Genomic DNA, 25542 nt, shown 5'->3' with positions numbered 1-25542 from the left:
AAAGCTTTTTTCTTGGAAAGCTTTTTCTTACCAGGCTATTTTCTTGAAAAAGCTTATTGTATTGGAAACCATTTTTTCTAGAAAAGTTCTTCTAAGAACGTCTCTCGCTATTTTTTTAACAATATTTTTGAAAACTTTTCTCTTGACATGATTATGTTTGATAAACTTTTTCCTTTTCAGGAAAATAGTATGTCTATCAAGAGTTCAAAAATTATAGAAAAGAATTCTTGGAGACCATTTTTAGGAAAAACAAGCTTTTAACAGCTTTTTAAAACAAAGATCGAAAAGCTTTGAAAAAGAAAAAAGAACAAGAGAGTCTTTCATTAAATTAAAAAAAAGTGAAGGTTTTTTTTCTTGAAAGCATTTTTTTTTTTGAAAAGCTTTTTTCCTAAAAGGGTTTTTTAATAAACTCTACTCTCGGAAAACTTTTTCTTGGATAGCTTTTTATTGAAAAGGCTTTTTCATGTATCATTTTTGAAAGCTTTTTTGAACGTTTTTTTCTTGCAAACTTTTTTTTCTTGAAAAGTTTTCTTGAAAATCTTTTTCTTATAAAATTTATTTCTTCACAAGTTTTTTTTTTTAGGGAAACCTTTTTTCTTGAAAAGCTTTATATCATGAAAAAGTTTATTTTCTTTTTAAAACAATTTTTTTCTTGGAGCCCTTTTTTTAGGTGGGGAAGCTGTTTTCTTGAAAAGATTTTCCTAGAAAAGTTTTTTCGTGGAAAGCTTCTATCTTGGAAAACTTTTTTCTTGGCAAGCTTTTCCTTAAATCTTTGTTATTGAAAAGCTTTTTGTTGAAAACCCTGTTTTTTTGCATGAAAAGTTTTGTTTCTTTTTTTAGCTTTTCTTTTTCTTGAAAATCTTGAAATAAGGATTTTTATTAAAAAGATAACAAATAATTTTTGTTAACAAAATGAAAATATAAATGCATTATTATATATAAGTTGTTTTTGATAAAGTGACGAAGCAAGCTTTTACCCAAAAGCTAACTCATTTAAATTTTGCTAACAAAGCTTTTCCATTTAAAGCGACATTAAAGTTTCTACCACATCACTATTGAAGGAAATGCCTAAAAGCTTTTTCTCCAAATAAAACGATAGGGAAAAGTTCCTAAATCTTTCGTTAGTGAAACACCTATAAGCTTCTATGGGGGGAAATATTCAGAATGATAAATGATAATGCACGTTAATGACATCATATGAAGTCGCCTAAGGATATGCAACAGACATATAACAATAATTTGCACTACAACCAAAAAACAATACACAAACATAACAAAAACAAATGAAAACCAACAGAAAAATTAATTTTTGTAAAAACAGTTTTTTTTGCTTTTTGGTTAGTTTCTTTTTTTTGTGGGTGAGGATAACAACGAACATACAACTAAAAACACGCTATAAAGACAACATTGATTGATTTTTGCGCTTTTTTTTTTTTTGGTTTGTTAAGTGGTAAGGAACGACTAAGTTGGGTTATGAATTTAAAAAAAAAAAAAAAAAAAAAACACGCACACACACCCACAAATTGGTTTCAAAAAACTTGCTATCCTTTGAAAATTGCCAGTTGGTGTAGTTTTTTTCCAGGGAAAACCCAATTTCCCTTCAATGAAGTGTGTTTGGTGTGTGTGGGTGTGTGAGAGAGAGAGAGTAACAAAAGGGTGGCTGGCAATGATTGTTAGTTTGTAATGAAACGGAAATGTCAAGTGTTTCCGGTGAGAGAGAACGAGAGTGAGTTTAAGGCTCGAAATTCTTTGATGTTTTTCATTTGATGGTGAAATTGGGGAATAGTTTTTGAATTTTTTTTTTTGTTGATATGAATGACTGACTGACTGATTGATTGATTGATTGATGGTTGGACATGAAGGTGTTTTATATATTCGGGTTTTCTAAGTCTGAGAGTGGAGAGTGTGGCGATTTGAAATGGCGAGAGTTTTCGTTTTTGAAGTAGTTAGAGTAGTAGTAGAAGAAAAAAAAAACAAAAACACAAACTTACCCATTCGGACATTTCGTGTGTATCAGCATTTCGATGATGATAATTTAATATTAAAATCGTTGACACAACGGATGAAGCTACCATAAACATTATGCAATTGAAATATGTACCTGTTGGTTGGTTGGGCGTGTCATAATAATTTGTTTACGATCAGATTTGTAGTTTTTTTTTTGTTTTGGTTTTAATTTTTTCATAAAATTTCAGTATGAGTTGTTAGGAATTTTTTCGAAAAAAAACAAATGATTTGTGGTATTTTCAAAATTTTTAAAAAATTTTAAATTTTCAAAAAATTTTGGAAAATTTTTAGGGAAGGAAATACATTTTAACCAAATTCAAATTGAAGTGACATTACAAATTTTTAAAATTTTGATTAGGGCAAAAAATTAATTTCGTTTAAAAGGAAGTTTTCAGAAGTTTGTAAAGTGACATAGACAAAGAGAGAGATTTAAGGATTTAGAGATTGAATTGAGGCCAGGAAATGTGTTTGGATTTTGAATTGGTTAAGTGAAGAACATGGTGTTTTGCAAAAGTTTTTTGTTTTTTACAAATATTCGTTAAAGGGAAATGGTGTAAAAGTGAGGCAGCATATACAGATATATGTTCAAAATGTTTAAATTTTTTTCAAAAAGTTTGAAGTTGAACAAGTTGGTGATGTTTTTATATATATTTTTTGTTGTTGTTTATTATTGTTTTTTATTTCGTAGAAAGACAGAGAGAAAAGTAGAGAATAAAAAAAAGAAGAAAAAGTAAAAATTATGAAATTTCTCTGTGGGGGGATTCGTTGAAAATTTATATACAGCGTTTGTGTTTCTTTTTCTGAGATTTGTTTGTTCTTTCTGTAAATATGTCAAGAATATAACTTCATTTAATGTCCTCTTACATATATTTGTTTAAATTATTTTTAAAATATTTAATTGCATATATATATATGAAAATGTAACAATATTTAAATAATTTACTTTACTGTTTAAATATAATAAAAAAAGTATTTTTTATTTATTGGGTTTATTTAAAATGATTTTAATGAGTCTTCAATTTCAATCGATTGCAATGTTTACAGAGCGATACAAAATCTGGTTGAAAGGATGCATAGACTTAATATTAACAAAATCAAATTAATAGGAAACCATCGAGACTAGGCAAAAGCAGGGTTAAAGCGACTATAAAATATCCTGCACCAACGAGTCAGAATACTCATTATAATACATAGAACCTTTGTCTACTCAGTGATTAGTTATGTATACCTATTGAAATATTGTATAGAACCTTGTAAGATTTTCTCAAGATGGGACCTAAATTGTGTCTACTGCAGCCTCAAAAGGCCATATCGGATGAAAGATATACATGGGAGCTATATCTAAATCTGAACGGATTTTGATGAAATGTTGCACACGTATAAAGACGTAAAATAAAATGATCTGAATCAAGTCCGAAATGGATGTCTAAAAACCTAACCCAAGTCACTGTGTCAAATTTCAGTGAAATTGGATTATAAATGCCCCTTTTATGGGACAAAGACTCTAAATCGAGATATCGGTCTATATGGCACCCATATCCAAATCAGGACCGATCTGAGCAAAATTGAAAAAGGATGTTTAAGGGCCTAGCAAAACTCATTGTCGCAAATTTCATTAAAATCTGATAATAAATGTGGCTTTTATGGGTCCAAAACCTTAAATCGAAGGATCGGTCTATATGGCAGCGCTATCCAAATCTGGACCGATCTGAGCTCAATAGCAGACAGATGTAAAGGGGCCTAACGTAACTCACTGTCCCAAATTTTGCCAAAATCGGACAATAAATGCGCCTTTTGTGGGCGCTATATCTTAAATCGAGAGATCGGTCTATATGGCAGCCATATCCAAATCCGGACCGATCCGAGCCAAAGAAGGAGGTTTAAGGGCCTAACACAACTCACTGTCACAAATTTTGGCAAAATCGGACAATAAATGCGCCTTTTATGGCCCCAAAACCTTAAATCGAGAAATCGTTCGATATGGCAGCTATATCCAAATGTGAACTGATCTGAGCCAAATTCAACAAGGATGTTGTGATTGGTCTATATATCCATTTGATGTTTTTGGAGGTGGGATGGTATCTCAGACATTATCCCAAATATGAATGGCAAATTCGTGCTCAACTCCCAAATAGCTTTCGTTTAAGCCCAAAACTGCCATGGCTGATAAATATGTACGGAATGGAAGGCGTTTTGGGGCTGGGTCTGGCACTCCGCCACTTTGCTCTAAAAATAGGAATCAAATTTGTGCTTTACTCCAAAAAACCTTTCATTTGAGTAACATATAGATCGGGTAATATGCCCACTTGGGGGTTTTTGGGGAGGGGGACAGCTCCCATTACATGGGCTTAAATTTTTTTTCTATATTCGTAATCTAAACCCAAATACTTTTCATTTGAGTCCTATATTGACATGTATGTCCAATATGTCTGTTTGTTGGGGCGGCCCGCTGGGTACTTAGACTCAATTTTTGTACCCACCATCATTGGAGGAGGCTATACTAATCTAGTCATTCCGTTCATAGCATCTCGAAATATTCGTCTAAGTGTCAATAAACCATATATATACTTGAAGGTATCGTCCTTCTGAATCGACCTAACCATGTCCGTCCATCTGTCGAAATCACGATAGAGGTCGAACGCGTAAAGCTAGCACGAGTACTTTATATCAATGTAGGTCGTTGGGGATTGCAAATGGGTCATATCGGTTCAGATTTATATATAGCTCCCATATAAACTGATCTCCCGATTTGACATCTTGAACCCTTAAAAGCCTCAAGTGTTGTGATACGAAATTTCAAGAAAAACGAAAAAAAAAACAAACAAACCGAGTCCCATATAGTCGTGATATGCGTTTTTGGGCGTTTTACTTTGACCTGATTTTGTATGACAGATTCCTAATCGACTCCCGAAAACCTTTGATTTGAGCCCCTTATTGATAAGAATGTTCCATTTGTCTGCTTGGTGGAATGTTAGGATTAGAGCGACTTCATTGGTACTTGCACTCAATTTTTAATGCCACATTCGAATTCTACTCTTCAAGACCTTTCATTTGATACCCATATTGTTCTTATCGGTCCAATTTTGATTTTGAGTGGTGTTATTGGGGTAACGGGGGAGGGTCCGCTCTCTTCTTATTAGAGCAGGTCGATTGGAATTGTTAATGGTCGGTCCATGCTTTGGTATAGTATATAAACCGATATCGGATCATGACTTTTTGAGCCTCTAGGTGGTGCAATTCTCACCCGATGTGGCTTAAATTTGGTACCAAGTGTTTTTTTATACCCACCACCGAAGGATGGGGGTATATTCATTTTGTCATTCCGTTTGCAACACATCGAAATATCCATTTCCGACCCTACAACGTATATATATTCTGGATCAGCGTAAAAATCTAAGACCATCTAGACATGTCCGTCCGTCTGTCTGTTGAAATCACGCTATAGTCTTCAAAAATAGAGATATTGAGCTGAAACTTTGCACAGATTCTTTTTTGTCCATAAGCAGGTCAAGTTTGAAGACGGGCTATATCGGACTTTATCTTGATATAGCTCCCATATAGACCTATCGGCCGATTCAGGGTCTTAGGCCCATAAAAGCCACATTTATTATCCGATTTTGCTCAAATTTGGGACAATGACGACATTCTTCGTCAATTCGGTCCAAATTTGGATATAGCTGCCATATAGACCGATCCTCCGATTTAGGGTCTTAAGCTCTTAAAATCCACATTTATTATTTGATTTTGCTGAAATTTGGGACAGTGAGTTGTGTTAGGCCCTTCGCCATCTTCCGTCAATTTGGCCCAGATTGGTTCAGATTTGGATATAGCTGCCATATAGACCGATCCTCCGATCAAGAGTGCGGAGAATCGGTCTAAAAGCGCATTTATTGTCTAATGTCGCCGAAATTTGGAATAGTGAGTTAAATTAAGCCCCTTGGCATTCTTCTGCATTATGTCACAGATCGGTTTAGATTTGGATATAACTGTCATATAGACCGATCTCTTGGTTTTAGGTTTTGGGGCCATAAAAAGCGCATTTATTGTCCGATGTCGCCGCAATTTGGGACAGTGAGTTGGGCTAGGCCCTTCGACATCCTACTTCAATTTCACTCAGATCGCTCCAGTTTGGATATAGCTGCCATTTAGACCGATCTCTTGATGAAATATTTTGGGCCCATAAAAGGCGCATTTATTATCCGATGTAGCCGAAATTTGGGACAGAGAGTTAAGTTAAGCCCCTCCACATATTTTTGCAATTTGGTCTAGATCGATCAAGATTTGCATATAGCTGCCATATAAACCCATATCTCGATTTAAAGTATTGGCCTCAAAAAAGGCGCTTTTATAATCCGATTCAACTGAGATTCAACACATTGACTTATGTTAGTCTTTTCGCCATCCATGTTGTATATGGTTCAGATCGGTTTGTTTTTAGATATAGTTACTAAAAAGACCAATATTTTGTTATACACAGTTGAACAATGACTTGTACTTATTAGTATGTGGTCCAAATCGGATCAAATTTCGATATAACTGTTATGGGACTTAAGGAATGCAATTTTCACCGGATTTTGGTGGAAGGTGGTTTACATATATACCCGAGGTGGTGGGTATCCAAAGATCGGCCCGGCGGAACTTAATGCCTTTTTACTTGTTTTTTTTTTTTACTTCCAACAACTCTGCCAAGTATGATTCAAATCGGCTTATAACCTGATATAGCCCCCGTATAAACCGATCTCAGATCTTGATTTCTTGCCGCTATAGGGCGCAATTCTTATCCGATTTGGCTGAACTTTTGCACCAAGTGTTTCGCTGTGACTTCCACCAACTCTACCAAGTATTGTCTAAATCGGTCCATATCCTGGTCCAAATCGGTTCTTCACCTAATATAGCTCCCATATAAACCGATCTGGGATCTTGACATCTTGAGCCGCTAGAAGGCGCAATAATTATCCGATTTGGCTGAAATTCTGCATCAAGTGTTTTGTTCTCAAATGGCTATATTTGCTATAATTTTTTTTCGTATCCCACTGTGCGTCGTAGATTGAATCAAAACTTAACCTGCTTTAGACCCAAGGTCAGAATATTGCATTGCCTTAATCACCTAGAGGCATTGCAAGATTCTATGGCAAATTAGACGTAGCTTAGCCATCATAAGGATGATTGATATAAGTTTACACTCTTAGACGCTAAGAAGAAAAAGCAAGTTATGGATCATAAATTAATGCTGAACATCGTAGAAGTCATTGCGTAATATTTCAATTCATTCAGATAAGAGTTGCTCCTTGTAGGGGCTCAAGAAGCAAAATTGGGAGAGAGGTTTATATGGGAGCTGTATCATGCTATTCATTCAGACCATATAAGACATGTATGTTGAAAGTTATGAGAGAAGCCGTTATACAAAATTTCTGCCAAATCGGGTGAGGAGAGCGCCCTCTAGAGGCTCAAGAAGTCGAGATCCCAGATCGGCTTATATGGCAGCTATATCAGGTTATGTACCGATTTGCGTCATACTTCGCTCGGTTATTTGAAGTCATAACAAAACACCTCATGCAAAATTTCAGCCAAATCGGATGAGAAGAGCGCCCTCTAGAGGCTCAAGAAGTCACGATCCCAAATCGGTTTATATGGCAGCTATATCAGGTTATGGGCCGATTCGAACCATATTTCGCACATTTGTTGAAAGTGATACCAAAACACTACGTGCAAAATTACAGCCAAATCGGATAAGAATTGCTCCTTCTAAAAGCTCAAGAAGTCAAGACCGCAGATCGGTTTTTATGGCAGCTATATCAAAACATGGACCGATTTGGCCCATTTACAATCCCAACCGACCTAGATTAATAAAAAAGTATTCGTGTAAGATTTCAAGCTGCTAGCTATACTCCTTCAAAGTTAGCGTGCTTTCGACAGACAGACGGACGGACGGACATGGCTAGATCGACTTAAAATGATATGACGATCAAGAACATATATACTTTGTGGGGTCTCAGACGCATATTTCGAGGTGTTACAAACAGAATGACGAAATTAGTATACCCCCATCCTATGGTGTAGGGTATAAAAATACAGGATTCCTGAATGTTATGCGGTAGGATTCTTAGGGAGTAGAATCACATGGATATAGTGTTTTTTAGGACTCACTCGGCCAGCATGTTTCTTTTGCCCAGAGGCGCATGCCAAAGTAACACCTGTAAACATGCGCTACACATGCGATCTCTGAACAAGGACTTTAAGTTACGCTAACGAACAGGTCTGATAGAAATGAATGGGCCAATAACTGGACCCTAAAAGGCCTGTAAAACTCTAGAAGACAGACAACTTGGAAATAATCAAATTAAAACAAATGGAAGCCCTACAGCCTGAAGGCAAGGAGTATCTCTTGCTAAAAATTAACCAAAATTGATGAAAAAAAAGGATTTCTTTTTCCAAATTTTTTTTTCTCTATAAATTTGATATTAAAAATAGTATCCATAGCAACCAGTTTTTGTATCGTTATATCATTGTTTTTGCTCCATATTGCTATAAATGTTTTAATGACATATATGTTTAAAGGTTGTGTTAATATTTAACATTTATATTTAATGTATATATTGAGTTTATTCTCCAAACTCTTTTTTTTTTATTTTGACAATATCCATGTAAAGAAACATTACGGTTGGGGGGTATGTATTCATTGGTAAAAAAACGTGCAAAAACGTACGTATTGGTAATTAGGGTGTTTGAGAAGAAACAAAACGAGAAAACAAAAGAAAACCAATTTTTTTTAAGATAGTTTAATAGTAACAATATAACATGGTGTTGTTAAAGAGAGAGAGAGAGAGAGCGAAAGAGATTAAAAAGTTACAATTATGAATACTTAAACCGAAAACCATAAATCAAATGGTGCATTTACCAGAGAGAAAGAAAGAGTTTGAGAGAGAGAGAGAGAGAGAGAGAGCGAGAGACTACCGGAAACGTAAGTTAACAACAAATATACGAATATTTGCGAAGGGCTGTTAAAAACGCATTAAAGTGCAAAAACCGGGTGATTTATTTGAATAGATATTTTTTTAAATATTTAATTATTTTTTAAGGATTTTTTTTTTCAGTAAAAATAGAATCAAAAATTTATTGTTACTAATAATTTTTATAAGAAAAAACAAAACAAAAACAACATCGATAAAATTAACATGTGAAACCTAATTTTCTTTTTTTTTATAATTTAGTTTTCTTTTGTAGTAGAAAAAAAAAATACTATCAGATTTTTCGTTAAATTTACAACTATCGTTTGTGTGATAGGGTGAAGCTATGGGGTCTAAAATTTTGAAAAAAAAAAATATTTTTTGCTATTCATAATGATTTCGGTTTTCTCTAAATGGTGCATATTACAAATTTTCTATTATTTTTGTTTAGGGGGCATGGTTGTGAGTGAAATAGGTCGTGGGGGCTTAAGGTTTTTTTTTGTGGGGGTAGGGAATTAAATTTTTCTTCATTTTAATTGCTGAGGAAGTTTTAAAAATTCCATAATTATTAATAAGGGTGAAAAGATTTCACCCTCATGAAAGTATTACCGCTACTCAAATCTATTTAAGCCAGTTTGAGGGCAAAAAATCTCCTATAAATTCCCGGTTTCGCTGGTTTTATGAGCAAATCCAAAGAGAAATTATAAGAGCTGCAGTTTTTTATTAACGATTTGATTTCTGCCCTAACTATTAACTGGCGCAGGGTTTTGGTTTTTTAAAGTTTTTTAGTTTTCATTTTATTGAGTGTCAAAGTTTTAATATCATAAAATCATCAACTTTTTTTTGTTGGTATGGTGGTTTTTAGATTTATTTTTAGAAATTTTTCTATACAAAAAAACATGAAATGCATTTTGGTTTAAGCCTGTACTGGTTTTTTTAAAAAATAAATGTAAAATTTTTTTGGCTGGGTTATTTTTAGTTTCTTCTTTTTTTTTTGGATCAATGAGATATGATTTTGCAAAGTTTGAGTTTGATTTTTTATTTCTGAATTTTTGTTTTTATGAAATTTTGTTGAGATGATTTTTGTTAGTTTGCTAATATTGGACGCGAATTTTTTGAAAACAAAAAAATTAACAATGATGATTTGGCTATGGATTAGTTTTTGTTTAAATAACTACTTTTTTTAAGAGGAATATATTTTTCGCTTTGTTTTAAATGTATATTTTGTATAAATTTTTAATGGGTGAAAATTAATTAGGATTTTTTTTAACTCAAAAAGTAAGTGAGAAGCCAGAGAACAAAGAACAACCAAAATTTTTTATTACCATAAATTCAACATTTATTTTAACTAATAAATACAACTTAAGTAACACACACACGCACACACATATATTTAACTTTAAACTGTTACATAGTAACTCAAAGTTTTTTTTTTTAGATACATTAACAACCGGAATTGTGTTTTTTTCCAGTTTAGGTAAATTTTTCCAAAATAGTTTTGAAATGTTTTTGTTTGTTGGTTACAAAAAGGCTTTGGAACCCAAAGCTAACTTACCTAACAAGGGCACAGCATCTGAGGTGGCCGGCATTGTTTCAGCAACCATATTGAGAAAAACGGTGAGAGAGAGTAGAATAGTAACACCTGAAATGGCAAGAGTAGGGAAAATGTATACAAATTCAGTAATCAAGACAGGTAAATTATGTGGAAACAAGTAAAATGACGTAACCACATTTTATGAAAATCCAGTGAAAATTGTATACCTTATGTCCCATAGCAGTTACATCGAAATATGATCCGATTTGGACCAAATACTAATAAGTACAAGTCATTGTTCAATTATGTATAACAAAATATTGGTATCTAAAAATAAACCGATCTGAACCATATATAACATGGATGTCGTTAAGCCTAACATAAGTCAATGTGTCAAATTTCAGTTAAATCGGATTATAAATGCGCCTTTTTTCGTACCAAGGCTTAAAATAGAGATATCGGTCTATATGGCAGCTATAAACAAATCTTGATCGATCTAGACCAAATTGCAGAAATATGTGGAGGGGCTTTACTTAACTCTCTGTCACAAATTTCGGCATCATCGGACAATAAATGTGTCTTTTAGGTCCAAAACATTAAATCGAAAGATCGGTCTATATGGCAGCTATATCCAAATCTGGACCGATCTCAGTGAAATTAAAAATGATGTCGAAGGGATCAACACAACTCACTGTCCCAAATTGCGGTGACATCGGACTATAAATTCGATTTTTCTGGCCCCAAAACCTAAAACCGGGAGATCGGTCTATATGGCAACTATATCTAAATCTAGACCGATCTGGGCCAAATTGAGGAAAAATGTCTAAGGGCCTAACACAACCCTCTGTCCCAAATTTCGGCATCATCGGATAATAAATGCGCCTTTTATGGGGCCAAAACATTAAATCGGGAGAGCGATCTATATGGCAGCTATATCCAAATCTGGACCGATCTGAGAAAAATTGAAGAAGGATGTCGAAGGGACTAACACATCTCACTGTCCCAAATTTCGGCGACATCGGACAATAAATGCGCTTTTTCGCCCCAAAACCTAAAACCGAGAGATCGGCCTATATGGCAGCTATATCCAAATCTTGACCGATCTGTGCCATAATACAGAACTATGCCAAGGGGTTTAACTGAACTCAATGTCCCAAATTTTGGCGACACCGAACAGTAAATGCGCCTTTTATGGGCCTAAGACCCTAAATCGGAGGATCGGTCTATATGGCAGCTATATCCAAATCTGGACCGATCTGGGCCAAATTGAAGATAATTGTCGAGAGGCCTAACACAACTCACTGTCCCAAATTTCAGCGACATCGGATAATAAATGTGGCTTTTATTAGCCTTAGACCCTAAATCGGTGGATCGGTCTATATGGCAGCTATATCCAAATCTGAACCGATCTGAGCCAAATTGAAGAAAAATGACAAGAGGCTTAACACAACTTACTGTCCCAAATTTCAGCAAAATCGGATAATAAATGTGGATTTTATGGGCCTAAGACGCTAAATCGGCGGATGGGTCTATATGGCAGTTATATCCAAATCTGAACCGATCTGGGCCATATTGACGGAGGATGACGAAGGGCCTAACACAACTCACTGTCCCAAATTTCAGCAAAATCGAATAATAAATGTGGCTTTTATGTGTCTAAGACCCTAAATCGGAGGATCGGTCTATATGGGGGCTATATCTAGTCATTCCGTAACACCTCGAAATATTGATCTGGGACTAGAGCTGGCAAAATATCGATGGCACTATTGATATTTAATTTTTTGACTGAATATCGAATGATATTATTCCGATATATACTATCGGAAAACTTAAATTTTTTGCAAAATTAAACAAAAATAAACGATGCGCCACTTCATGTATCTTTTAAGATGAATTGCGCCTATAGAGGGCGCAGTAGAAATGTTTTTTTGGGGCTAAGTGGCTTCCCAGACAACTGAACACAAATTTAATATCAGATTCGTAATCTACTTCCAAATAGAAGCTGGGGCAATGCTCCAAGTGCTTGGAGGACCCATCTAATCTGAAAGATTTGACCCATAATAATGATATCATATTGGTACTCTATTTCCAAAGACCTATGATTTGCCTTGTCCCGTTGGGATATTCTTGAAGGGAGAAGAGTTGTCACAGTTTCCAGGCACTTTATCCTCAACAGTTATAATATATTCGAATTTCAACTTTAAAAGCCTTTCATTCCTGTCCTATTATGTACTGATCCTGATCGGCTCGTATGTGGGATTTTCGGGGGTGCGGGAATAAACCCCAAATAATTGGTCAAAAACAGGGGTAGTGGTATTAGTCTGCAGCATTTTATCTGCTACCAAAACCTTAAGGAAACCACTGAATGGCAGAAGTTTGCATATGCGCCTATAATGCCGAACGCCTGGGTTCGAATCCTGGAGAGAACATTAGAAAAAATTGTTCAGCGGTGGTTATGCCCTCCTAATGCTGGCGACATTTCTGAGGTACTATGGGATGTAATAACTTTTCTTCAATGAGATGTTGCATTGTGGCACGCTTGGCTATAAAAAGAGGCCCCTTATCATTAAGCTTAAACTTGAATCGGACAACACTCATTGAAATGTCAGAAGTTTACCCCCATTTTTAAATGGAATGTTCATAGGCAATTTTTCAAAACGTCTTAGCAGAGATTATGAAACAACTGAAACCTCGTCAGATGCGTGGTGGGGTAATGTATTCATTGGATTTAAGATAAGAGATCATGACAGATCACCACTTCCCATGACGACTTCCAGCTAAACTGGCAAAAACATACGCCCGTCTAAAGTTAGGAAAAGTTTTGTGGGACTGATTCTAAGTCTCTCGCCAATAAACAAAAGAGCTCCCTTGATAGATATAAGCACATAGTTAGTGTCCAGCAGGGTAATGAATTTTTTACAACCTACGCGTAAAACTAGCCGCTTCAAATTTGGCACAGATGCTTTTTTGATGTAGGTTGTTGGGGATTGCAAAAGGGTTATACCGGTTCTGATTTAGATATAGCTTCCATATAAACCGATCTCCAAATTTGACTTCTTCAGTCCTGGAGGCCGAAATTTTTGTCCGATTTGGCTGAAATTGAGCATGTAGTGTTTTGTTATAACTCTCCACAACTGTGCCAAGTACCGTCAAAATCGGTCTATAACCTGATATAGCTCCCATATAAACCGATATCCCGATTTGACTTCTTGAGCCCTTACAAGCCTCGATTTTTCCGATTTGGCTGAAATTTTACATGCGGTGTTCTGTTACGACTTCCAACTACTGCGCCACGTAAAGTCCAAATCGGTCTAAATCCTGATATAGCTCTCATATTAACCGATCTGAATTCTTGAGCCTTCGGAAGCTTAAATTTTCATCCGATTTTCATCTGATATAGAACCCATTTAAACCGATCTCTCGATTTGACTTCTTAAGTCCTTACAAGCCGCAATTTGTGTCCGGTTTGGCTGAAATTTTGCATGCGGGGTTCTGTAATGACTTCCAACAACTGTGCCAAATACCGTCTAAATCAGTATATAACTTGTATAGCTCCCATGTTAACCGGTCTCTCGATCATCCTTGTTCTGTTCATAGAAGTTTTAATTTTTGGGGGTTTGACGGAAGTTTGGTATGTATTGTAAAATAAAATTGTGTCAATCAACTAGGTTAGGTTAGGTAAGAGTGGCAGTCCTTTACAGACTCCCTTAGACAATTTTAAGTCCATTGTGATACCACAGTAGCGACAGGTCAAGGCTTCTGGCGGGAATCGAACCCACGACCACTGCACTGGCAATCCAAGCACGCTACCAACTCGGCTACCAGGGAGCCCTGCCCTTCAACTAAATTTATTTTGAATAAATTTTTAGCAGAATCCGTGGTGGTGGCTTCCCAAGATTCGGGAATTTGGTGTTGGATAGAAAATTTCATTCATTCGTGCAACAGAAGTAGTTTTAGAAAAAAAAAAACTCAAAAATGCTTCATCCTTATATATACATTGGATCGTTGTAAGATTCTAAGCATAGAGGTTAGCATGTCCGCATGTAACGGATTCCAATCCTGGCGAAAACCCCTCCTTATGCTGGCGACATTTGTGGGGTACTGTACCATTTGGTATGGCACTCATGTAAAAACTTCACCGGGTCGCATTGCGGCCCGCCGTTTGGACTCGTCGGTAAAAAGAGGTCACTTATCTTTGAGAGCTTAAAAACTTGAAACGGACATCACACATTGATATGAATTTGCAAGATTCTAACACGATATTGCTTGATCCCTCATTTTTGCCATCTTGCCAGGCTTATCTTTCACCAAATAACGCTTAAATGTTTAACAGTGAGTTGTGTGGCATTCATGCAAAATGTGCTCCAGATTGTTTTTGGATATACCTTTCGTATAGACCGTAAATTTTAGTATGGGCCCCACGGAAATCTAATTATAAACGCCTTATTCTACCACCCAAAGTTTGTTTGTGATTTATTCATCATTTTTCTAGGCTGTGCTTTCAAATTTAGAAATTCCATTTACAACTTTTCGTTAGTGATGTGCCATTGATGCCAAGAAATCCTAATTTTAGTATGAAATGAGAATTTTAAAGGTTTAGGCACTTCCCATGAAATGAAATTCATTTTCATGTCTCTGGACTTAATTCTGCTTTACCTATTTGCATACCACTGTATGAAATTATTCTTTTACACACACACGCACACACATTTGTAGTGATTTATGCAATCGAAATGTATAAAGCATAGTTTTAGGAGCTTTCCAAAAATTCTTCTGATATATGCACACCGTTACGAGAAGCATTTAAAACCCTTGCTGCCGCCCTCTCCCCCCTCAATCCTTACTAATGGCATATTAAACTGCATTCCATATAAAAGCATTTCATTTTTCTATTTGATGTCTGTTCGCCCTTTCGTCGTCTGTCACCCGCCCTGTGTGTTAGGCTAGGCCAAGCATAAAATGCATTTTCTAATCCTCTCTACTTAGCGGTGTAAGTTTGAGTGCGACTAGCTTGCTGGTTGTGTGTGTGTGTGTGTGCGTGTGTTTGTCTGAATGGGTATGACTGAATTCACAAGCACTAACTTAGAGATACATTAATTTAAATCCACTCAAAACTCTGAGCAAATACTTGTCCTCAGCCCTTACCTCTGGTGATATGCGCGCCCATTTGCAAAACTAATGCAAGTGGCCCAGAATGAGGCAGGGGCCATGTTAAAGTTTGCAAACATTTCACACAGACTTAAGCCAAATTCAACGCAAAGGAGGCCTATGATGGTTGGCGGCTAGGTGTTTGTGGGCGCAGGCAAGAGTGTGAATTCTTTGGTGGGTGAAGTGGTGTAAATGTTATGAGGTTTGTGGTTAGATGTGGAATTGTTTTCAATGATTAAGTTTGTGCATTCCCCGAAAAAAGAAGGGTTTGTTATTTTTTTGGATTTATTTTTTTTTTCAAAAAATGGGAGTTTATCAGCAAATTCAACAACAACCAGGAAATATTTTTTTAAATTTTATACTGTTTAGAATTGAACTTTTGAATTAAGCCTTTCATATGTATTAGACCGCCCCACGCTATAAAGCAGGAACTCTTTGTTCCAAATAGGGAAGCGAAATATTATGACGATTTCCTTTTTATGAAGACCCGTTGAGGATTTTCGATCCTAGCATGAAATACGTAAATATTTAAATGAAACTAGTTGAACCGGGCCCGCTTCCCTGCACCTTCTTTTAAAATATACGGAACAAAATTTTCCTTCCTGTAAAACTATGCCCTTCAACTTTTTTTTTATTTAATGTCAATTTTACGCAGTATCCATCGTGGGGATTTCAAAGATTCGGGCCGATCGAACTTGGCACGTTTTTACTTGTTTCTTGTTATCTGATAAGCCTGAAATGCATCAATCTCTTGTTTCCTTAGCTTTAGCAAAACATATCTTCAATTAAAGTTCAATTAAAATATCCTCCTTTAGGACACCCTCAGTTTATTTTTCATTAAATTTCTTTTCGGTCAAGGTTTCTCCTGCGCTCTATTGAAGTTTTCTAAACGCCCTGTCTTTTTACTTTTTTTTGGTTTATGTCGTTTGGCTCCAATTCAACTCCTGCCTATGGCCTTTGCTAAATTAACTTAACATTGTTAAATATTTGATGAGAACTAAATCCTTCAAAATTCTACTCGAGAACTCAGATGCATGTCACAAGAGTGAAGACATAAGAAATAAAAAAATATTAAGTTAGGCCGGGCCGAATATTGGGAACCCAACACCATGGATTCTGCAAAAACATTTCCACAAATGAACTCAGTTGAAGACATATATGTTTTTAATGTATTAAATTTCTGGAAATCAGTCACAAATTGCAGAGGCCGTAGAAGACTAATCGGGAGATCGGTTTGTATGGGAGCTATATCCAAACCTGAACCGATATGGCTCACTTGCAATCCCCAACAACCTACATCAATAAGAAGTCTCTGTGTATCAATTTCAAGGGGATATCTTTATTCGTTCGATCGCTATCATGATTTTGACAGACAGAGGGAAGTATGGACCGACGGATATGGCTAGATCGAATTAAAATGTCAATATGATCCAGAATATATATACACATTTTATGGGGTCGCCGAGCAATATTTCGAGGTGTTACAAACGGAATGACGAGTTTAGTATACCCCCCATCCTATGGTGGTGGGTATAAAAATGTGGCGGCCGAAAAAGTAAATATAATTTTTTTTCTTTTTTGTTTTGAGGGAATAACCTGCCTGAAATTCGATTGCAAATGTTGCCACAGCACAAAATGGCAAGGACCACAAAAAGTAAAGGCCAATGGAGCAACAAGCAAATAGTTTTAAATGAAATTGCAAGATATAAAACAAATAAAACCATTTCGAGAGACCCAATTTGCTTAAAATGACAAATTTATAGGTAGGCAAAAGAACATTCAATTTAGGGAAAAAACTGAAGTAAAAAATCACACTGTTTACCAAATTTTATGCCGCCCAATGTCAGCTATCTCTACACTGCACATATATGCCCCTTAAAGTAGGCAACACATTATTATGCCTAGTGCATGCCCTCATTTAACCTCATATCAATTAGCATTGCACGCTTAGCCTCTAATTACTTCAGAATTGCCACGAAATTTAATATTGCCTCATGTATACAACATTGGGACTTAACTATGGTCAATTTACCAATTGTGGGCAGTCATTTTGGGAGCGCTCATTGGAAATTTCACAACTACTTGTGGCTTGTACCAATGGAGGCTATTATCGATGCTGCTCATGGTTATGTAAATTAAGAATCAGTTATAAGACCTACAAATTCATGAAGGAAGAGGGGTGTCTTTCTCAGTTTTCACAGATGTTATCTTGAAATTAAACGATTTATCAATTTTAGCTTGTAATGGTACTTTAATTCCACACAACTGAAATGGCAAGTCGAATAGGCAAGGAGTCGAAAGAGGAAATAAAAGATGTTTCAAGTGAAAGAGATTTGATATTAAGAGATTATTCTCTATTTATGCCAACAATTCGATTTTCAAATAATTTCTACTAAAATTGCTGACGAAATATTTAAATGAAATTTAAAATAAAATCGATTTTCCTGAAATTTGGGATTTAAACATGCATGCAATGTACACCATGTTAGCAGAATTCTTAGGGACAGGAATCTAAATCAGCTATGCAGAAAAGCGGAAGGGGGTCTTTGAGGTAGCATGTCACTGAATTAAGCCTAGGGCCTAAACGTCCATTCAGACCTTTCTAAGATCTAAAACCCTCAACCCTTCGAAAGTCCTATATCCAACTTCCGACGACTTTTGTTAGCCAATCGCCATAACATATCGTCATATGCTTTTTGGACTCGAAAGAAAAACAAGTAAAGACGTGCTAAGTTTGGCCGAGACGAATCTTGTGATCCCACCACCTTGGATACTGCTGAAAATTTACACACATGAACTTAGTTGAAGGGCACATTTGTACTTTAATGCCAAATCAGAACAAAATTTTGACTTTTGGGCAACCCAATATATCAGGTTTATACCGTACTTGCTACATTTTTTAATAGCCGTAACAGAATACAACTTGGAAATTTTCAGTCAAATCGGACAGTAGTTGCCGCTTCCCGGGCCTAAAGAAGTCAGATCGGAAAGGAGGTTCATATGAGGACTATATCAGGTTGTAGACTTATTTAAATCGTACTTGGCACTGTTGTTGGAAGTTGTAACAGAATACTACGTGCAAAATTTCAGCCAAATCGGCTTCTAGGGACTCACAAGGTCATTCCGAAGGACCCTTTTATATATAAGCTATGTCCAAGTCTGAACCGATAAGGGTTATTTGCAATCTCCAACGACCTATAATAAAAAGTCTCTGTGCAAAATTTCAAGTAGATATCTTTATTCGTTCGACCGCTATCGTGATTTCTAAAGACAGGCGGACAGACGGACGGACGGATGATCATGGTTATAATGTTAACAGAATGTTGAATATGATTGCACCCTTCATCGGCCCGGGGCAGCCGCTATCATATATCAATAGGTGCTGTCCGATTCAAGTTTAAGCTAAATGATAACGGAGCTCCTATTTATGGCCGAGTCCGAATGACGTGCCGCGGTGCGACTCCTCATTGAGGAGAAGTTTTTTAATGGTATGGTACCTTACAAATATCGCCAGCATTAGAAGGGTATAACCAACATTTTTTAAGATGTTCTCGACAGAATTCGAGCCTAGGTGTTCACCATCATAGGCGGACATACTAACCAATGAGCTATGGTGGCCTAGCTTGGTTCTAAGGGATTTAATAATCTCGTTTTATGGCAATATCCCATAGGTAACGACCAGCGCACAGTGGGAGAAAATCGAAAAAAAAACTAGTAAAAAATATGCCATTTGAGGACGGATAGATATATCTGCTTAACATTTCTAATGATTAAAAGTTGAGGTGCAATCAGGATTATGAGCAAAACTTAAAGACCCTAGGTAGCCCGGACGCCTATTTTCAGGTCCCTAACGATGTCTATCACAGCATTTCGAAAAATTGTTTGGGCTGTCAAATATTTATTTGTGGTCCGATTTTCAAATTTATTTGCCAGTGCTTAAGTGCTTAAAAATCCCTACAAATAAGTCTGATTAAGGTCTACAACAACTCGTCTTGTTTTGCTATTAAGCAAAAAAAGAAATTTGAAAATCAGACCACACACAAAAATTATGCAACTCGAACAATTTTTCGAGATGGCGTGGTGACCAACTTTAGCGGCCTGCCAAGAGGTGCCCGTACCACCTATGGCCTTGAAATCAATGACACCTCAGCTATAACCATTTCAAAGAGATATCCTTACCCACACGGCATATTTTTACTAGTTTTTTTTTCGGTTCTGTCCCATTGTGCAGCAGGACATAGTTTTGGAAGAGCAGATTAAAGGCTCCACGTTCTGCACGGTGAATGAGGATACGCCCTCTAGGATTACGAGGAGGTGCAGCAGCTCGCCAGAGACGTATCCTGGCAAGCCGGAATTTCCTTGGGATCAGACCATCTCTCCATAGTTCTCACCATCGACCGACCACCCGACTTCATAACCTCTGAGCGCCGGACGTTTATCAATCAAAAGAAGACCGGTTGGGTCGTCTTTAGAGAAAATACCAAACGTTGCTTCAGTGAATTGACGCTCGCTTCTGATGCGCTAGTTGCAGAGAGTGTACTACGAGACAGGAAAATGTTTGCTGTTTCAGCAAAAAATTTCAGCAGACTTTCTGCTGTTGCAGTAAACATTGCTGCTGTTTTTGCTAAAAAATTTCTCTGAGTGTAGGATGAACCAATATTCCGTTTTCTAGATAGTCTATTATATAAAAATGAAATTTTGTGCATTTTTTGTTTGTTTGTCTGTCTGTTCCGTATAGACTCCAAAACGGCTGAACCGGTGAAAATAGGGTACCAAATACGGATATCCGAAGGGGGTGGGGGTGGCGGTGGGACCCTCCCCCTTACCACCATTTTCTGAACGCAAGATCTCGGAGATGGGTGCACCGATTAAAGCGAAATTTGGTACGGCTATATTTAGACATAGGTTTTATGTATTAAGAGAAGTACTTAGAGTCGATGGTAGTACAAGAACTATTGCCTTTCCTCGCTGGTTTAAATTTGTAGTTTATTTTTACACAATCTTTCTTATAAATATAGTTTATGTTAAAAAAATCTGTACTCACCCAGTGATAATTTTTCACCCGAATCCGGTGGCAGTGTAAAACCTAATAAAGCCATTGATGCTATCAGTACGCATGGTATAATTAAATTAAAAAAATAATACAACGTCCGCCGACGTATAATGATGGCAAATGTTATGTCGATATATGGCTCCGGACAGCAATTGTAATAGATTTCGTTACGCTTTCCAGGAACACCTAAATGCATACCCCATCACACACACACATACATAATCATGATGATGCAGGAAGGAAAAATAAAGGAAATTGAAAGAGAATTAATAACAATTAGAAAAACATTAGGATATTTGATTTTTATATTGCGACTTCTTGCATTATTTTGTTTTTTTTTTTTTTTTTGGTTTGTAGGTTGGTCCTTGCTTTCCTATGAAAATGTAATGAATTGATGTCGTTCATGTTAAGCAAATATTGTTAGAGACAATGTTGGGTGATGATGTTCTAGGTATGTTGGTATGTATGTACAAGTGCATATGTATGTATGCATGTATGTTAGAAGGAAGACCAAGATGTTGTAAGAAAAAGGATGTGACATGCCATTAAAAGATTGTTGTTTGTTCTATGCTAGAGATAAAGGTTAAGAAAATTCTAATGACTATTTGAGGGGTAAATTGTAACAACATTCGATTTGTCAGGTAAAAGATGATATTATTGGGGGATATATATATTATTGTTGTAGAAACAAACGAAGTTTTCAAAGAGATGAAAAAGTTTCATTGTTAAATTATGTAAAATATTTTTTAAAGGATTTGACTTTTATGCTGAAACTAAAGAACTGGCTTCAAAAACAAAAAAAAAAAAATAAATAAATAAACAAAAATTAAAAAATTTTAATAAAAAAAATGTTTAAAAAATTAATTAAAAACTAAAAAATAATCACAAATTAAAAAAAAAAATAAATTTTCGATAATAAGGAACAAAGTTACATATGGTTATTACATGTTGAAATTTTCTAAAACGGAGCATAAAGAAGTAAATTTAAAATAATTTAAAAAAAATGTCTTAATTAAATATTGAAAATACAATTCAAAATAAGAAAATGTTTAAAAATTAAAAAAAAAGTAAAAAAAAGGAATCTTAAAATAGTTAAAAATAAAAATGTGATTTCAAATTAAAACAAAAATATTAAAGAAGTTTTCATATACTTAAACGTAACATAAAGAAGATAATACCTGAGTTTCTTTAAATACAGCTTAACTAAAACTGAAAAAAAAATATGCAAATTCCCTTTTTATACTTCCCTCTGTTTTTTTTCCCGGATCATAAAAAAATTTTCACGAGTATATTTACCATACTCTTGCTATATCTATTTTCACTTGTTTAGCCTTTGTTGGTGTTACAAAGTACCAAATGCAATATTCATGAAAACCATTTGGTTTTTGTTCTTTCTCTCTCTTTTATTGCTGCACTATCGTTGATAATCAAATAGGTCCCTGTATGTTTAAACAATCAACCAATTTGCAATTTACCCAATGGGACACATTGCATGGCAAAGACAATGGACAGCAAGCGCATTTGGTAATGTAAACGAAAAACGGCAAATAAATCAAATGCAAATGGAGTAAATTGCGAATTCAGTAAAAAGCGAAACTCTAAAATGGGCAAAAAAAAAAAGTTTAGCCCCAAAGTAGGCAATGCCTTTTCAGCGATTCGATACTCTCTTCGATATATGGCCTTTAGAGGGGCAAACATTTTTTTAAATTACGTTTACGCTTTTACATTGCCCATTTTTTCTTCTTTCTTCCAAGACAAACCAGGTTTGAAGATTTTTACATGCCTAAAAGTATGCAATGAAATTGGTTATGTTTCAGACAAAAATTTTAAAGTTATTGACCCCTTTGGTATTTTTGAGTGACATATTTAAGCTTAAATTAAAGTATACTTTTAGGCTTACATAAAAGCATTATAATTTTTAATGTTTTTTTGTTACAATTTTAAGAATCAACCACGTTGCAATTTATCCAATAGGGACATTGCATGGTAGAGACAATAGATAGCGAACGCATTTGGTAATGTAAACGGAAAACGGCTAATAAATCAAATGCAAATGGAGTAAATTGGAATTTCAGTAAAAAGTGAGAAATAGTAACTGCAGCAAAAAAATAAAACTCTAAAATGGGCAAAAAAAAGTTGAGCCCAAAAGTAGGCAATGTTTTTTCAGCGATTCGATACTCTCTTCGATATATGGCCTTTGAGGGGGAAACATTTTATAAAATTACGTTTACGCTTTTAAATGGCCCATTTTTTCTTCTTTATTCCAAGACAAACCAGGTTTGAATATTTTTACATGCCCAAAAGAATGCAATGAAATTTTAAAGTTATTCTTAAGTTATTAACCCCTTTGGTATTTTTGAGTGACATATTTAAGCTTAAATTAAAGTATACTTTTAGGCTTACATAAAAGCATTATAAGCATTGTTTTTTGTTACATTTGTAAGAATCAACAACGTTGCAATTTATCCAATAGGGACATTGCATGGCAGAGACAATAGATAGCAAACGCATTTGGTAATGTTACACACTTTCAAGAATGCTTTAAAATTTGTTGTTTCAAACAAAATTTTTAAAGTTTATCCCCTTTGGTATTTATGAGCGACATAATTAAGCTTAAATTAAAGTATACTTTTAGGCTTACATAAAAGCATTACAATTTTTAATAGTTTTTTGTTAAAATTGTAACAATCAACCATGTTGTAATTTATCCCATAGGGACATTGCTTGGCAGAGACGATAGATAACAAACGCATTTGGTAATGTAAACAAAAACCGGCAAATAAATCAATTGCAAATGGAGTGAATTGGAAATTCAGTAAAAAGTAAGAACAAGTTACTGCAGCAAGAAAATAAGACTCCAAAATGGGCAATAAAAGTTGAACCCAAATGTAGGCAATGTTTTTTCAGCGATTCGAAACTCTCTTCGAAAAAAGCTTTTGGAGTGGATAAAATTTAATGAAATTGCGATAACTGCTTTAGATTGCCCATTTTTTTCTTTCTTGTAAGTAAAAAAACCACTTAAAAATTATTTAACACAACTTAAAGTATGCTATGAAATTTGTTGTTTCAAACAAAATTTTTAAAGTGCTTACCCCATTGATATTTATAGGCGACAAACTTAAGCTTTAATTAATGTATACTTTTAGGTTTTTGTTAAAATTTTAACAATCATCCACTTTGCAATTTATCCAATGGGGACATTGCATGGCAGAGACAATGGACAGCAAACGCATTTTGTAATGCAAACGAAAAAAGGGAAATAGTAATCCAGATGCAAATGTTGTAAATTACAAATTCAGTAAAAAGTGAGAAAAAGTAGTTGCAGCAATAAAACAAGACTCTTAAATCTGGAATAGAAGGAGTGCCCAAAAGCAGACAATACTTTTTTCCTTAGACTCTATACTTCCTTTGATATTTGACCTTTGGAGTTGCAAAATTTGTAAAAAATGTTGTATAGATTTCCTTATTTTTCTCTTTCTGTTAAGATAAAAAAGATTAAAGTTATTTATTATTTCGAGCGCCTGAAGTTATGCTTCTAAATGTTAATGGTTAAGTAATGTTTCAAGGAAATTTCGAACTGTGTTGTGTTTATCACCTTTTGTTTTCACAAGTTTAAAACAAACACTATCACAATTTTTTAAAACTTAAATAAATTTAAGTATACTTTTAGGTTTAATAAGTTTTAAAATATTTTCTTTATAAATTTTTGGCAACATTTCTTAGAAAGTCGCCGCTTGAGAACACCAAAACTATACGATCTTTGCAAGCATTATGTATTTTTGTATTTTGATGCTTGAGAATTAAGGTATACTTCTAAATTTAAGGGAGTATCGAAATATTAAAAAGTGGGTCCCTTAACATTGCGCGGGCATATCCCCAATGTGCCACTGCTATATTTATTATACTTGTAGTTACAAAATGTGATTATGTAGCATAATTTTTCGCTACTTAGACATAATTCAAAGTTTTAAATTTACAAAGAGAAATACTAAATCAAATCCAAATTTGTAAATTGAAAATTCAGTAAAAAGTGAAAGAAAGTAGTCGCAGCAATAAATTAAGACTTTAAAATTGGGTATAAATCTAGTGCCCAAAAGTAGGCAATACTATTTCAATTAGGCTCTTTACTCCCTTTGATATTTGGCATTTTGAGCTGCAAAATTGTTAGAAAATGCTGTTTTGGTATTAGATTGCCCCTTTTTTCTTTTTCTGTTAAGATAAAAATGGTTGAAGATATTTATTAAATTGAGCGCCTGAAGGCATGCCATTAAATTTTAATAGAGAGCACTTATTTCTAAAGTTTAAAATTTGTTGTTTTAAGTAACATTGAACTGTGTTGTGTTTACCACCCTTTTGTTTTCATAAGCTTAAATATAAACACTATCACAGTTTTAAGTATTTAAATAAATTAATGTATTCTTTTAGGGTTTAAAAAGTTTTAAAAATTATTTCTTGTGAATTTTTGTCAACTTTTCTTTGACAGTCGCTTCATTAGAACAGGAGAAAAACCTACACTTTCTAACAAACATTACGTTTTTTCGAATTTTATTAAGTTTGGAAATTAAAGTATACTTCTAGGCTTAAAGGAGTTTCGTAAGTTTAAGAAATGGGAGCCTTTACTTCATATTACGCGGGCACATCACCCATCTGCCATTGCTTAATTATAACTATAGATAAAAAAAATCTAATACCATAGCATACTTTCAGGCTTAATTGACTTATTTTGAACATTTAAGTTTACGGTTTGAATCAATTTAGCAATATATGTGTAGATTCTTTTCAGTGCAAACTCTTTTTTGTAAACTATGTATTGCGCTAGTTTTAACTTTTAAAAAATAAAGTATATTTCCAGG

At 34.9% G+C, this 25542-nt stretch overlaps 1 protein-coding gene across 3 annotated transcripts in view; it reads right to left on the bottom strand.

Annotated features, from left to right (window-relative positions):
• LOC106080484 (neuronal acetylcholine receptor subunit alpha-7) overlaps nucleotides 1-25542 on the bottom strand; it is a 189987-nt gene that overhangs the window by 45830 nt on the left and 118615 nt on the right. For 2 of the 3 annotated variants that reach the window (XM_013241858.2, XM_013241859.2), the window contains exons 6-8: nucleotides 20681-20875; nucleotides 10510-10596; nucleotides 1992-2101 (exon numbers count right to left, since the gene is read on the bottom strand). In XM_013241858.2, the coding sequence (XP_013097312.2) occupies nucleotides 1992-2101; nucleotides 10510-10596; nucleotides 20681-20875 (392 nt within the window). The remainder of the gene's footprint in view (nucleotides 1-1991; nucleotides 2102-10509; nucleotides 10597-20680; nucleotides 20876-25542) is intronic. The other variant, XM_059364697.1, reaches the window with a different exon arrangement.

The sequence above is a fragment of the Stomoxys calcitrans genome, chromosome 3, assembly GCF_963082655.1.
Source record: "Stomoxys calcitrans chromosome 3, idStoCalc2.1, whole genome shotgun sequence".
Taxonomy (NCBI): Eukaryota; Metazoa; Arthropoda; class Insecta; order Diptera; family Muscidae; genus Stomoxys; species Stomoxys calcitrans.
Note: the sequence above shows the minus strand (reverse complement) of the source record. Positions and strands in the feature narration are given on the sequence as shown.